Source organism: Trachypithecus francoisi, unplaced genomic scaffold (genome assembly GCF_009764315.1).
Source record: "Trachypithecus francoisi isolate TF-2019V2 unplaced genomic scaffold, Tfra_2.0 Lachesis_group2, whole genome shotgun sequence".
Taxonomy (NCBI): domain Eukaryota; kingdom Metazoa; phylum Chordata; class Mammalia; order Primates; family Cercopithecidae; genus Trachypithecus; species Trachypithecus francoisi.
The window spans coordinates 92836475-92852248 of NW_022681465.1; the positions used below are offsets into that span (position 1 = coordinate 92836475).

General features: G+C 46.8%; 1 protein-coding gene across 1 annotated transcript in view; it reads left to right on the forward strand.

Annotated features, from left to right (window-relative positions):
* The first annotated feature begins 7415 nt into the window (after positions 1–7415).
* Positions 7416–15774, forward strand: part of ZSWIM6 (zinc finger SWIM-type containing 6) — a 240227-nt gene continuing 231868 nt past the window's right edge. Inside the window, 2 exon segments of the mRNA XM_033179662.1 lie at positions 7416–7818; positions 7821–8102. Of these exon segments, the coding sequence (XP_033035553.1) occupies positions 7440–7818; positions 7821–8102 (661 nt within the window). The 5' untranslated portion in view covers positions 7416–7439.

Sequence of the window (15774 nt, forward strand, 5' to 3'; positions counted from 1 at the left end):
TCAAGACCAGCCTGACCAACATGGAGAGACCCCATCTCTATTAAAAATACAAAATTAGCCGGGAATGGTGGCACATGCCTGTAATCCCAGATATCTGGGAGGCTGAGGCAGAAGAATCACTTGGACCCCAGAGGCAGAGGTTGTGGTGAGCCAAGATCGCTCCATTGTACTCCAGCCTGGGCAACAAGAACAAAACTCTGTTTAAAAAAAAAAAAAAAAGATTTTTGGTCCTTAAAAAGTACAACTTCAGCTCTTCGGGAAACCTGTCCATTCTGGATGTTTTTTGCAAAAGTTCTGCATAACCATGTTTTTACTGCAATGTGATTCTGTGGAGGTGTGAGTTAATATAGATTTCACATTGAAAAATGTCTGATATACCGGCTTTTACTGAAACCTCTTTCACAGGTCATCTAATTCTGGATTTGAACAAAGTCATTGGAAGTGACACTTCACATCTGAATTGTCATGATGCTATTCTTGACGGGGAGTGAATTCTTGAATATTTTAAAATACTGTAGGTGATAAAATGCTGTTAATAAATTTGTTTCAGAATTTGGCTTTCATGTTTTAAATTTTAATTTTCATGTAACTTAAATGCAAATAATCTTTATCTAGGTATAAGATGCCCCCTAAAGTTACCTGGCTGTCTAAACTTTACATCTTTACTTCCTCCAAATAGGAATGAGAACGAACAAAATATTATTTGATCACTTTGAAAAATGATCATTCTATATGCTTAAAAAGTGAATTTTGGAATGACATTTCTGTAAATACATCCTTCATACATGTCAGAGCATCTTTTGTCTCCCTAGAGAATATGTCTTAAACCTGTTTTTCTTGTACCATCTCACATTATCAGAGATATCTGCAAGACAGTGATCTGGTAGCGTGAGACAATTTTGAGAAAATCATTAATTTTTAAATTATGATTCTTCTACACTAACACTTTTTTAGTGTTTATAAGTGGGAGTTTTTTCCTAGTTAACACAGGTAAATAAATACTGAAGTAAATGTCTTTACACTATCCTATTAAATAGCATTCTTTTATCTTGTGACAATCTTAACAAAATAGTTCATGAAAAGTTAGTTATTCAAAAGGGGAAATATTAAGGTTTTAAGGAAATATGGTGTTTCCTATTTCTTTTGGCGATCACTGGGTTCTAAGCCTGTTTTGAAGCCTGATTAACATTCAAGTTTTAAGATGTTTTCATTTAATAAGATCCTCACCATTGCACTTTGCAGTGGAATAATTAACAGAATAATAATAGCCTAGTCACTTTTAATAATATTTAAATGGTATACAAACTATACGCTAAAATGTTTTTCTTTTCTGAAAATTAACACACGCAAATTATTTAATATTTAATGAAAGCAAGTCTCTTTTACTTCTTGAGGGTAGAATTATTGCCCAAATCACATTTAAAACAAATTCATTTGTAAGCAATTTTGCCAGCCTGGTTTTTTGGTATATATTGAGATGCAATAATTTATTTTCCCAAATTCCAGCTTGTAACTTTAAAGGCTTCCATCTAGACAGAATACACTGTTCTTAGAAGCAGGTTGGAAAAGATTGGTTGATTGATCAGTGGTTGAATATACTTTCTGTTAATTCAGCACATTTTAGAAGGGGACATCTTAAGGAATGAAATAGTGTGGGTTACTGAGTGACAATGTGGTGTGGAATATGATGTTTCCCAATTTTGCCTATTCTGAAGAATTATCCAGGGCATGGGTTAAAAAGATAGATTTCAAGCCCCACCCCAGCCCTGCTGAATCAGAATCTCCTGTGGAGAGGTAAAGGAAATGTATATTTTTAACAAGTGCTCGGGGTGATTCTTACGACCTGACAAGTTTGGGAAATACTGAATAATGGAAAAAAATTCTGGCTTTGGAGTGAGACAGAATTTGAATCCCTGCATGGCGAGATAGGAGCCAAATAACCTTTGGCAAATTTCTCTGAGCCTCAGTTTCTTCTTTCGTTTCTTGTGTAAGGGGCATTAAATGAGTTACTGTTTGTAAAGGACCTAGTACAGTGTCTGTGCCCACTGTCCAAAAATATTAATAGTAAGATATTAGTGGCTTGGCTGGGCACTGTGGCTCACACCTGCAATCCCAGCACTTTGGGAGGCCGAGGCGGGCAGATCACCTGAGGTCAGGAGATCGAGACCATCCTGGCTAACACAGTGAAACCCTGTCTCTACTAAAAATACAAAAAATTACCCGGGCATGGCGGCAGGCGCCTGTAGTCCCAGCTACTTGGGAGGCTGAGGCAGGAGAATGGCATGAAACTGGGAAGTGGAGCTTGCAGTGAGCTGAGATTACGCCACTGCACTCCAGCCTGGGCGACACAGCGAGACCCTATCTCAAAATATATATATATATATTAGTGGCTTCTCAAGGATTCAACAAAGTTAAAATGAACCCTCTTCAAAGTTGGAGCAATTGTTTTAAATTTTTCAGTTCTGGTTTATCATTCCCTGCTTACCTCTTCCTTTGCACAAGAATCTATTCCATGGAAATGACTGACCAGGTTGACTCTTTTGGCACTTTCCCCTGTTACTGGACATTTTTCACGGATGAAGTATCATCTACTCTCCCTCATTCTTCACTCTTTTTAGCCATACAGAGTGAGATGCTCTCTCACTGCACAGGAAGGGAGAATGCCTGGTTCACAGGTTAACTATGCTGTTTTAGGCTTTTATTCTCTTCTAAGCAAATTATATTCCAGGGAACATAATTGGCTTTGACTATAGTATTAAAAATATATCCCAGTATGAAAAAGAGAATGGAAATGAATATAACTTTGTGTCCATCTTCAAATGACTTGAAATTCCTTAGATCTAATTTAATTTCCATGTCTTGGAATCTTCCTACTAATGGCAAATTATTATCTTAATTAGCTGAGATGACTAGCAATAATGATGAGGCAATGCCATTTTCTCCTTCTGCAGGTCTCCTAAGTGCTGGGGCCCTGTGAAGTTCTTGTCACCAAAGGGTAGTTTTCAAACTTTAGTGCAAAGACGACTCATGTGGGGAGCTGCTACATGTGTTGATTTTAGTTTCCCAGCTCCAGAGTTGTGTGCATTTTGCCCTGGGGCACTCTAGGGGTCTCTCTTTGAAAACCACTGCTCCAGGAATTTGGTAAACCCGCTACTGAATTTAATTCCAAAATTTCATTTTTAAGTTAAAGGAGGGTGGAGGAGCCATGATAGATCTCTGGCTAGGACTCCACTGCCCTTCTCAAATAAATTCCTTTGCTATTCATCTGTCCATCAACCTATCTGTGCATCTGACTGCAGTTGGCTAGGTGCTACATGTGCTCAGGTGGGCATTGGGTGGGGTTTTCTCACTTCCTTGAGATCATCAGTTTAGCTACTGGGAGTACTATTTATGAAGTGGGCCAGGGTGCCTAGCTCCTGACCACACTGGTGGTGTGGTGTGATGTGATATGAGTCACTGCATATGGGAAGCAGTAGACTTTCTGTACTTTGATTTCCTACTATTGCCTAATGGTAAACACTGGAGGTGGCTCTATCCCTGATTTGGTCCCTGGGGTAGAAGCCTGCTGGAAAAGGGCAATCATAAGTAATTTAGTAATGATTTCTATGAACACCAGGAAAAACACTATAATTACTCAAAAAATGAGAGATGGCAGAAGCACTAGCCAAAGATGACATACCATCACTTACTTCTCCCTTGGCTCCTGGGTGTAGCTAACCTCTGGGGAGACAGAAACCTTGCAGGACAGTGCTGGGCATTCAGGGACTACAGAAATGGACAAGGCATACACCCAACTGTCAGATAATTTCTAACCAGAGAAGGGGGGGAGGGCGGGGGCGGGAGGGAGGGAGGACAATGGCTCAGGCAAGTGTAAACATAACTCTGATGCTAGGCAGAATGGTATAAATGTCACAAGAACGATCCAAAGTTCTCCTTAAAGGGGCTTGAGGAGAGAGATCACACATCCAGGTGGGTTTTCCCAGAGGAAGTGGCATTTGAGCAAATCCTTGTAGGAAGGGTAGGAATTTGACAAGTTGCAAGGGAAGGGAGAGACATTTCAGGCAGCAGGAACATCTTAAGCAAATGTGTGGGGTGGAGAAGTCCTGTTGGGACATAACAGAATTCCTGCTGGGGAACTGGGAAATGTTCTGTTGGGTTTTTTTGTTTTTTTTGTTTTTTTTTTTTTTTTGTGGGAGGCAAGGCTGAAAAGTTGGGTTTGGTCAAGATCAGATCTGAGTTTGGATTTCTTCCAGTAGGCAGCAGAGAGCCATTTAAAGGGACTTGAGCAGGAGGGTGACACAATCCGAAATGTACTTTCGGAAGCACAGCAGCTGGGTGGAGGATGATTTGGAGGAGGAAAGGCTGTACAGACACACCAGGAAGGAGGCTCCTGCAGAGTGAAAAGGAGGAATAATTGACTGTGAGCAGCCAGAGGGGCTGGGACAGACAATACAAGTCAACTGTGGGAGTTGTAAGGCAAGAGGCAAAGGCAGAGGAAAAGAGCTTGGGGCCCTGGGAACAGGTGGCAACAGTATCAAAAATATAAGAAGAGAACCTGGATTCTAGGGACAGGTGGTTCTTTGGGTTTGAGGTGGCCATGGGCACCCTGGTGGTGACGGAAAAGTGAGATGGCCACCAGGAAGAAATACGTGAGCTGGAGAGGGAGATGATACTTTGGAAAACGGTTGTAGGGTGGGTGGTGGAAACTCTCCAAGTGGTGGATCATCCAAAATGAAGAGGATCGTGAAAGGCTGCAGGAAAGGCTGCAGGACATTAAACGGGTTGAAGGAAGATATACAAAAAAGAGGTAGGGAAAAGAGGAGTTGGAGACACTGGGAGATGGCAGAATTCCAGGAAACTCAGAGAGGGGGCCAGTTCAAGAGGGAGTTGGTAATCAGTGTTAGAGAATGCAGGGAAGGCCAGCTGGGTCAGGCTGAGCTGGTGGCCCCTCATTTGTCTCTGAATTAGAGAGCTAAAGTATAATAGATCCCTCCGGCAAATGACAGTGCCTTAAATCCAGTCTCTTGCTCATTATAATAACGAAAGCTCTAAAAGTTAGGCACTTCCAAAGGTAGCTATTTTCCCGTTCAATGTGAATTAATCTTTTCTACTAACAAGCCCTATGAACCTGAATGAGTCATTTATCCTGTCAGGGGGCACCAGTTTTGTCATCACTGACTTTCCAGTTCAGTGATTCTATGTGTTTATGTATGAAAATGCTTGCTAATCTACACATTATACAAGCCTAAGTCCTATCATGACTGTTTCTGGACAGAACAGAACCCAACTTGTGTTTTACTTTTGAACTTACTGTCTTCTATACCTATGTTTTATACAATTTAAAGACTATTTTTATTTTTAAAGAGATCTAGAAATGAAATGCCTGAAAGAGACTTCCCCCCTCTACTTGCCCATAAAGATCTTCCAGTTTTCCGCAAAGGCTTTTTCCTAGACATGGAGGAGGTGCCCAGAAAAATACTGGACGGATATACAAAAACATAGTGTCACAAAAATTTTCCTAACAAGTAAGGCAGCTGCGGAAAGTCGGCCAGCGTCCTGACCCCAGGGACCCGCAGCCTGGGACTTGTGAAGGCCCGCCATGTAGGTAGAGGTTTCCAGGGCTTCGGCCCCGAATGGGCTATTTTCTTTAAAACGCCGAAGCGCGCTATCCCTTTAAATCCAGGCTGCGAGGCAGGGGTGGGGAGCAGCCAATAACCTTAAAAGATGCGAAAGTGTCAAAGGAGATACAGTTTATCTCCAACAATGGGAGCGGATCAGCACCACTGTTTACAGTAAAAACAGAAGGTGGGGCTGGGAGGAAGCGTGTCTCCGACGCGGTAATTAAGTCTGCGGCTTGGACGCAGATTTGACCGAGCTCTATGGAGCACTAACAATGTCCGCAGGGCTTCCAGTTCAGAGAGAGACTGCTTCTTCGCCTTCGCCCGCGTCCAGGCACCGGCGAGCCGCGCTCTGCGCTCGCTCTCCCTGGTCCACCGCTACGCTGCCCGGACCCGGGGAGACTAGCCCTGCCGGCGCCGCCAAGGCAGCTGAGAGCGCTGCGCGCGTCCTGAGCGCCTGCACTCCGCGCAGCCGGGCGCCGGGGTGGGAGCCGGGCCGCAGACCCAAGTGCGCCCGAAGCCGCCGTCAGCCGCCTGGCGGGCCGTCTGCCGCGGGCTGGGCGGTGTGCGCGCGCGCCCGTGGGGCTTGCGCGCGCCCCTGCGGCGTGTGTACTCAAAAAGGTGTGTCTACTAAACCCACAGCCCGGGCTGCATTCCACCCTTGCGGGAGAAACCCCGGCCTAGAGCAGGGCCTCGTCCGCGCCGCCGCGAAGGCGACAAGGGCGGCGCGGGCGACAAGGGCGGCCAAAGCTCCCCGACTCCTAGCGGGCTTCCTGGACCGAGGGACTGAGGCAGCGAGGGCGGGACGGTGGCAGCCGGCCCCGGACGCACGTCGCGCGACTGCTGGGCACGTTCCGAGCGCTCAGCGTGTTTTCGGGCACAGCCCTGCAGCCGGGACAGAACGGACGCGGGGCTCGGGGATGGGTGCACTGCAGCCACGCGGGGCACCGGAGCGGGCGCGCTCCTTCCACACCGGGTCTGCAAAAGTCAAGTGGAAAGCTGCCGCCGAACGCAGCCACCCTCCCCCTTCCCTGCCGCAGCTTCGGCGGGTGGTGGGGAGAGCTCCCCTGGACCTGCTGGAGGGGAAGCTGGCAGCCGCTCGAGTTCGGCCGCGCCTCCTCCGCCTTCCTCTCCACCCGCGTCCCCCAGGCTCCATGCCGCATTTCTTTGTTTTGAAAGCGCCTCCTCCGCCCAGAGGCTTTTCCCCCGAAGGGCAGGCTGACGGGGGGTGGGGCATCGGCCCGTGGGCCCCGCCCTCCATTTAGATGAACCCTCCCTTTCACTCACCCCCCCATCTCCGCTTTCCTCCCCGCTGCGACCCACGAGGCGCATCCTCACTTCGCGGACTTCAAAGAGAGGCTGACCTGAGAACTGGAGGGGGAAAGTGGAGTAGGCAGGGGGCGCAGAGACCCCCCCTACCTCAGCCCGGCCCGGCGGCCCGCCCCCTCCCACGGGAACCCCGCCTGAGCCCCGCCTCCCCCCCCCCCCCCCCCCCCCCCCCCCCGCGTCACAGCAGCCTGACATTCTCACAATCCACCGGGCACCCAAACCGCCCGCCCCCGCCACCCCCGTGTCCGCCAAGCGCTCTATTTATGTTTCAGCCCAGCGATTTGCATAGCCCGGCCCCCGGCCCTAGGTTCCCCCTATCGGAGCCCCGCCCCAGCCTTACGTCACAGTGGAGGCCCCACCTCTTGCGCCCATACAAGGAGCGGCGGGCCCTAGATGGTAGCGTGGCGTCGCGACGGCGTGTGCGCGTCGCGCTTCCTAGTGCAGTTTATAGGGTCCCGGCACTTCCGCTGTCGGGTTAGAAGCGGCGCGGTCATGGCGGAGCGCGGACAGCAGCCTCCTCCCGCGAAACGGCTTTGCTGCCGGCCGGGCGGCGGCGGTGGCGGCGGCGGCGGCGGCAGCAGCGGCGGCGGCGGCGCGGGTGGCGGCTACACCTCTGCCTGTCGGCCCAGCCCGCGGGCGGGTGGCGCGGCGGCGGCGTGCGGGGGCGGTGCGGCGCTGGGGTTGCTGCCGCCGGGCAAGACCCAGAGCCCCGAGTCGCTGCTGGACATCGCGGCTCGCAGGGTGGCGGAGAAGTGGCCGTTCCAGCGCGTGGAGGAGCGCTTCGAGCGCATCCCGGAGCCGGTGCAGCGCCGCATAGTCTATTGGTCCTTCCCCCGTAGCGAGCGGGAGATCTGCATGTACTCGTCCTTCAACACGGCGGCGGCGCCGCGGGCGGCCCCGGCGACGACAGCGGCGGCCCCGGCGGCGCGGGCGGCGGCGCGGGCGGCGGCGGCGGCAGCGGCTCCTCGTCCTCCCCGGCGGCCACCTCGGCCGCCGCCGCCGCTGCCGCCGCCGCCGCCGCCGCCGCCGCGGGGGCCGGGGCCCCGTCGGTGGGGGCCGCCGGGGCGGCGGACGGCGGCGACGAGACGCGGCTGCCCTTCCGCCGGGGCATCGCGCTGCTGGAGAGCGGCTGCGTAGACAACGTCCTGCAAGTCGGTGAGTCACGGGGCAGCCGGGGGCCGTCTGTCCTTCCGTCAGTCCCTGGGTGGGGGGGGCGCCCGCTTTTCTCCTGCGGACAGCCCCCAGTTCCGCGCGCGCCCGCACCCTTGCGGGTGTTCTCACTGGCCCGGACGGTCCTTCTGAGCGGAGCGCCCATTTCCTCCGTCCCTTCCGTGCCCCCGGTCGCCCCGGACGGGCGAGCGCGAGTGGGAAATGAATCAGCAGGACGCGCCCCTCCGCGGGCTCCGCGCCCCCGGCCCGCGCTCTCCTCCCCGCGATCCCCTCCCCGCTCTTCTCCGGGGAGCACATCCTGGAGGACTGTTCGCCGGTTTCGGGGGTGGATGTGGACAAAGGCGCGGGCGGACGGCCGGGTTCCCGCGAGGGTGTGTGTGGCGGGGCTGTGCGGGGCGGGGGAGGGGGCGCGGGCCGCAGACAATGCCGGCCGCGGCCCGGCCGCTTGGCGCTCCCCCCCTTTCACTGCCTGTCGCTCGCTCTTTTTTCTTTTTGGCCCCCGCCCCACGCGATTTGAGGGGAGGGGAATACGTTTAAAGCCGCTCGGCGGCCGCTCTTCCCAGGGCTCCGACGGGAGAGCGGCCGCTGCGCTCCCGGGGTCGCTGTGGTGTCTGGCCCGGGCGAGCTCCACTGGCTGCCGCGGCTTTAAATGTCTTTTTCTTTGCGTCTCCTCAGTCTCCAAGCGGCGCAGGGGGGAGGTGGCGGCGGACGGGACTCTGTCTCCGGAGGGACATCTAGGCGGGAGGACACCCCCTAATTAAAGGGCGCGAGCCCGAGGAGGAGCCGCTCGCGCTTCCCTTTTTTGTGCAGCTGCTTCAAGACGCCACTGTGAGGGCCGAGGCGCGACCCTTGTACCCCACCGCCCGAGTTTTGTTTGCGCTGGGTGGTCAGGTCGTGGTGCCCCGGGCAAGCCGCGGTCAGCAATTGCGGATTTGCCGCTCGCAGCCAAAGGGGAGAGCGGGCTGCATGAGCGCGAGACACTGGGCTAGGCTGCCGCTCCCGCGTCCCCGCGGCGCGGCAGCCCGGCACGACCCAGCACTTTGTTCTCATTTTCAGGTTTATTTGTGCCCCTTTCAGTTTTCTGTCACCCTCCGAAAAGGAGAAACCAAACAAAAGAGTCTCTTTATTTCTTTTCAGGGCCTGTAAAGTAGAAGATATTTGACAAAGGCGAGAGAAGGACTTGTGATTTAGAGCTGCACAGTCCTCCTTTCTCTGACAGATCCTGAGAGTTTTCTCAAATACCTTAGTTTAAAAGCGTCCCCTGTTCCCCTTCCCCCAAAATGTTCTTTTTTTCCCGTCCAGATCTTTTTCAGCCGTAGCGATGGGAATGTTTGAGCCAGACTGAAAAGAACAATGAATGCTATAGTGAAACTTCCTATTTTTTTCTCCTGATTGCAAATGGCATATTTTCTGACCCCTTCCCATGTTAGTGTACTTGAAATTGCAGCATAGTGAACCCGGCACGGAATGAATGGGGTTAGATTTGGACGCATCTCTCTCTCTCTTTGATTTTTGACTTAATCCTTTTTCTCTTTCTGTAGTCAGTTCCTTTTATCATTCTTTTCTTTGGGAGTGGGGTGGAGGCCTGGATAGGGGCCCCAAGAGAGAATTAAGATTTGTTTTAATCCTGTCTGGTTAATTTGAATTCTAATGCAATCTGTAAACGTGATTTTCTGCATGGTCATTTATTTCCAAAGGCAGCCCCCAGTGTTGCCTTTTCTATGTTGGGCACTCTCTCCTTCTGTCTAGAGAGGGTTTAGCTTTTGAGGCTATTCAGCTATCCTTTTTTCCCCTTAAAACAAATCTAATTAACATTCTTTCAAGTTATACCTTTTTTTTGTTTGTCTGTTTCCTGCCGGTTGGAGATGGATGGAAGCACATCTATGGCTTCTCAGTATTACAAACTAGAGTCTGCGAATTTTTATGGCTTGGCTGGCAATGTTGAGGGTTTTTTTTTTTTTTCCTCTCCCTGTGCTTGACTCTGCTTGCAAGCAATGAGGAATGACAGGAGAGCACATAGGGAGGGTTTCTTGGCTGATTGCATTTAAGCCAGGAATTCACTGTGAAAATAAAGCCAAGGGGCGATAAATAAAAGAGGCAATCTTCTCTAGGAGACAGACACACAGCGTGGGCTTTGCCTGCTTTCATCAGTGGAAGAGGCCTGGGTGAGTAGTTGTAAAAGAAAATAGTAACTTTTTGAATAGTCCCCAAAGGGGAAGGAGGCCACTGAATGGAATTGGCAGTGGTTGACGTGAAGTGGTGTGATGTTTCTCGTGTAGTTTGAAGAGTTGACCACCACTTCAGAAACATACGTGCTAAACAAGTGCTATACAAATTGTGGAAAATATTCTTTTTTCCCATCTGAGTTCTGCCATTTGCCTTAACTTCCAAGTTGTATTACTTGTTGTGCCAGTCAGCTTTAGAGATGGAAGGCTGTTATATGCCTGGCAGCTGGCACTGTGAGATAGAACACTTATGATCAGGGTTCCCCCACCCCCCTTTATGGGGAACAGAGAGAGGGTGGCTAGATTAACCATTTAATTTAGCTTGAAGTGGTGGTTTGAATTGATATGCTAACTTGAAAGGCTTATTTTATAATTTTGATTTGAGGTGGAACTCTTTTGTTTGTTTTAGTTTCCTGAAATGGAAAAGAACAGAATACTTTGTTGATAGCACCATAAAGCAGTTTTTTGGTATTGCAGAATTACAAGTTTATACAGAAAGTATTCATTGACTTTTGTAGAGATGACTAAATTACAACAGGGAAAATCTAGTTGTTGGACTTTATTTTACATTTATGCTGTTGATAGTTTCAGGATTGAGGGGCTTGTCAGAAATTAAATCTGTTGGTAGTTACTATTTTTCAACTTCTAGATTTTAAGAAGAAATTTAAGGGAAAAAATTAAACCTTTGTTACAGTAGTTGTAAGCAATATTTAGTTGGCACAGAGCTTGCCCATCAATTGATTACAGGAAAGTGTTAGAGAAAGAGTAGTTGGCTTATTTTTGTTAAGTAATTTATATTGCCGGGCACGGTGGCTCACACCTGTAATCCCCGAACTTTGGGAGGTTGAGGTGGGTTGATCGCTTGAGCTCAGAAGTTCTAGACCAGACTGGGCAACATGGTGAAACCCTGTCCTTACCAAAAATAGAAAAACTTAGCTAGGTGTGGTGGCAGGCATCTGTGGTCCCAGCTACTTGGGAGGCTGAGATGGAAGGATCGCTTGAGCCCAGGAGGCGGAGGTTTCAGTGAGCCAAGATCGTACCACTGCACTCCAGCCTGGGTGAGGGAGTAAGACTCTATCTCAAAAAAGAAAAGAAATTGATATTGATATTGGAAGAGAGCTGTCTCTGCAGGTGCTGGTATGTATGTATTATCGACATCATTTAAGTAATGATTTAGAAGTTACATAAAAAAAATTTTCCAAGTTATTGTCTAGCAAAGAGCTTCCCTGGTATGACCTGAAACTCAAAGTTATAGAGGAAAAGATAGATAAATTTAATTGGATAAAAATAAAAAAGGGCTGGGCGCAGTGAGTTGTGCCTGTCATCCCAGCACTTTGGGAGGCTGAGGTGGGCAGATCACTTGTGGTCAGAAGTTAGAGAGCAGCCTGGCCAACGTGGTGAAACCCCGCCTCTACCAAAAATTACAAAAATTAGGCACCGTGGCACATGCCTGTAATCTCAGCTACTTGGGAGGCTGAGGCAGGAGAATGGCTTGAACCTGGGAAGCGGAGGTTGCACTGAACTGAGATCGCACCATTGCACACTCCAGCCTGAGCAACAGACTGAGACTCTGTCTCACCCCACCTCTACCAAAAATTACAAAAATTAGGCATCGTGGCACATGCCTGTAATCTCAGCTACTTGGGAGGCTGAGGCAGGAGAATGGCTTGAACCCGGGAAGCGGAGGTTGCACTGAACTGAGATCGCACCATTGCACACTCCAGCCTGGGCAACAGACTGAGACTGTCTCAAGAGGGAAAAAAAAAATCGAAAAGTTTCCGTAGGGCTGAAAACACTACAAATCAAATTTAGCAGTTAATTCGGCCAAATATTTACAGCACATTGGACCAAAGGTTGGTAAAAAACTTATAATTTGTCAAGAAGAGAGATGGATAACCCAATAGGAAAATGGGCAACACATTTCAGAGAGGAAGACGTAGATGGTCAATAACCATACTCATCTTCATTCTTACATAAAGAGATGCAAATAGGCTGGGCGTGGTGACTCATGCCTGTAATCTCAGCAGTTGGGAGGCAGAGGTGGGTGGATCACTTGAGGTCAGGAGTTAGAGACCAGCCCGGCCAACATGGGGAAACGTTATCTCTACTAAAAATACAAAAATTAGAGCGGTTCCGGGTGCCTGTAATCCCAGCTACTCAGGAGGCTGGGGCAGGAGAGTCGTTAGAACCTGAGAAGCAGACGTTGCAGTGAGCCGAGATCGCGCCACTGCACTCCAGCCTGGGTGACAGAGCGAGACTCCGTCTTAAAAAAAAAAAAAAAAGATGCAAATAAAAATGAGATGCCATTTTCCTCTACCACATTGGTGAAGACTAAAAAGACAATACCCAGAATTGGTTGAAGAGACAAGGAAAAAGGATTCTATGCTGTTGTTTCACGCTATCTTTTTCTGTCTTTTTAAGGAATTTATCCTATAGATAATATTGATGTTATTGTGTAATGATGTTCTGTATAGTGATGCTCATTGCAGTGTGGTTTGCAAGAGTAAACAGCTGGATGGAGTTAACCTAAATTTCTACAGAAGGGAAATGCCCAAGAAATACTCAATGGAATACTATGCAGCTATGAAAAGATGAATTAGATTTATACATAGTGACAAGGAAAGATAACCAGAATATTTAAAAACAAGTTAAAAACTTCTTATACTATGCTGCAATTTGTGTTTAAAACAAAAAAAGACTTGCATATAGATGCATAAAAATGTCTGTAAGGCTACACAAGCAATCGTGGAAGTATGGGTATTTTTCGAGAAGGGCGGTTAAGTGAATGGTCAAGAATTTGGGGCGGGGGAACTTTAACTTTTTACTTTATACCTATTTTATGGTTGGATTTTTCTTAAAACTAGAAGCATATATTTTTGTAATAAAGAAACTTACAAAAATTATCCTTGAGTTTTTAATTTATGTTTGTTTTGGTGTGTTTGCATATGTGTGTGTCTGTGTGCTTGAGTAAGTGTGAGTGTGAAGGTCCTTTCTGAAGGAAGGAGATACATTCTAAAAGGAATGGCCTTCTAAATGGCCTTTTTTTCTATTTACTTTTGGGAGAAAAGAATATTGCCCAGCATTCCACTTAACATTCTGGTAAACACATTCTTACACTCTTTTCAGATTCATAACTTAAAAGTTTTGTGTTTTTTTTGTGGGGGTGGCAAGGCAGTAAAAGAAGAACATTATTCGAATTGAGATGAGTACAAATTTCAATCAGATAATTTATTGGTTTTTGAGTATTTTGATTTTTCTTTACAAACTGGAGATCACTAAATAAAGATGATTCTGAATGCACATTGAAAATTGGGTGCTTGTTTATTGATGATAGTACATTTCATTGAATGCATCGTCAAGGTTAATATAAAATAATTTTGTCAGATCCTACCCTTTTTCTGACTTTTGATTAATAGAGAAATACACAATACATTTTGAAACCAGTTGCCTAGGTATTTTTTATTGTTCTTTTGTGTGAGTTGAGATTTTGATTTATATAAGTGATTTTTGAAAGTATTTCAGTACTTGATAGGTCCTTAGCATTGTTCTGAAGGAAGTTAAATTTTCAGTTTTAGGACTACCTGGAATTTGTTATACTTAGTTCTCTGAAGGATAATATTGCTCCGTTGAGAAAATCTAAAATGTTCAGGAGACAGTGACAATAATGGAAGGTGAAAATGGCAGATTTGGGTTAAGCAAACATTTTCACTCTTTCTAAAGCCTTTACTTTCTTGCAATTCAGATGTGTTACAGGTACACCCTTGGACTGAAAAGGCTATCCTCAATTTTTTCCACTTGGCACTGAGTTTCATCTATTTTGCAGATATGAGACTGATGCCTGCCTTTTTAGAAACATCAGAATGCCCTTGGAACATGTTCTTTAGTAGAAGAATTATTGCAATTAACTGAACCATTTAAGTCATTATTGTCTTAAGTACGTCCTCACTGATTTTTAAGATTTTTATCCTGGGGCTCTTCCCCCTCCCCCCCCACAATGGATAGTCAATTGCTGTCTCAATTCTAACCCTACAAATGTTTCATATGGAAAGGTATGGACCAGCATCTATTTCTGCTTACACTCATATTCACTGTTTAGTTAAGAATGTATGATTTCAGCTAGCAATATGTTCAGTGATAGGCAGTGTAGGAATGACATGTTTTATAAGAGTTGTCCCTTTGAAAGATCACATGAGACCAGCCTGGGCAACATGGTGAAACCCTATCTCTACTAAAATACAAAAATTAGCTGGGTGTAGTGGCATGCCCCTGTAATCCCAGCTTCTCAGGAGGCTGAGGCAGGAGAATTGCTTGAACCTGGGAGGTGGAGGCTGCAGGCTACAGTGAGCCGAGATTGTACCACTGTACTCAAGCCTGGGTGACAGCAAGAACCTGTCTCAAAAAAAAAAAAAAAAAAAATCACGATTGGATCTGTACTGTTTCCACATGCTTTATATTTTTTTGTGTTAGACTGTAAATTTTCTTCAATGAGGCAAAATAAATTTGGTACCTTTAAGAAGCATACTTACATATGATAAAGTCATTTAGTGTTAGAAACTTGTATGGGGCAATCATTAAACTGTTGTTGACTTAAATGGTTATATTTAAGAGCACAAATATCCTAAAAATGAAAGATTATAGGTAAGTATAAATATCTTAGAAACAAAGTGGGTTATAGGCAGGTCTTTTTAAAACGGTAGTAAACAGTATGAAACCCACAACACCATTTTTAGCTACCTTTCAAATTACCATGGTATAATTTTTAAAATAGTGCTTTGTCACAACAGAAAGGCTAGTTTAGTTTTTGTGGTTTATTAATTTTTTAACATGTAAATATTTGGAGATTACTTTAAATTCAAAACCATGAACTGTTCCCCCCTTTAAAGGCATCTTCTTTGGAAAAGTCAGTATCAGATGATAATTTGGAGAAAAGTGTTACTGAGTCTTGTCTTGTGAAGAGATGTTTTGTTTGTCAGTCCTACCCAGATCTCAAAAGTAAAGTGTGTTTGTTAGAGAAAAACCTGGTTGTCTTCAGTTTTTGCTTTCAGTGCCCTGTGTTCCTCTAAGAATATGCTTTGTACTTGGTTTTCGGTTCTTTAAAAATAGGACGCTTCCTTATTTTTTTCCATCTAGAAAAGACAGCTAAAGCGAGCTTCAGATACAATGCGGTGCAAAATTGCTTGTCGTTTTGAACTTTCAGCTGATAGTAAACTGTTGCTTGAGTATGCTAAATGTTTTATGTCTGTGGAATTCGCTTAACTAATTTTGTGTCAGCTAATATATGTGTGTATATATGTCTACAAATAGATATATGTGATGATGTCCACAGGTGAACAGAGAAGGATACAAATTAACCCAGGTATAATTTGAATGTTGTAACCACATGCATATTCCAGTGACCCCTCTGTACAGATCCACAGTTCCATTTCTTCTTA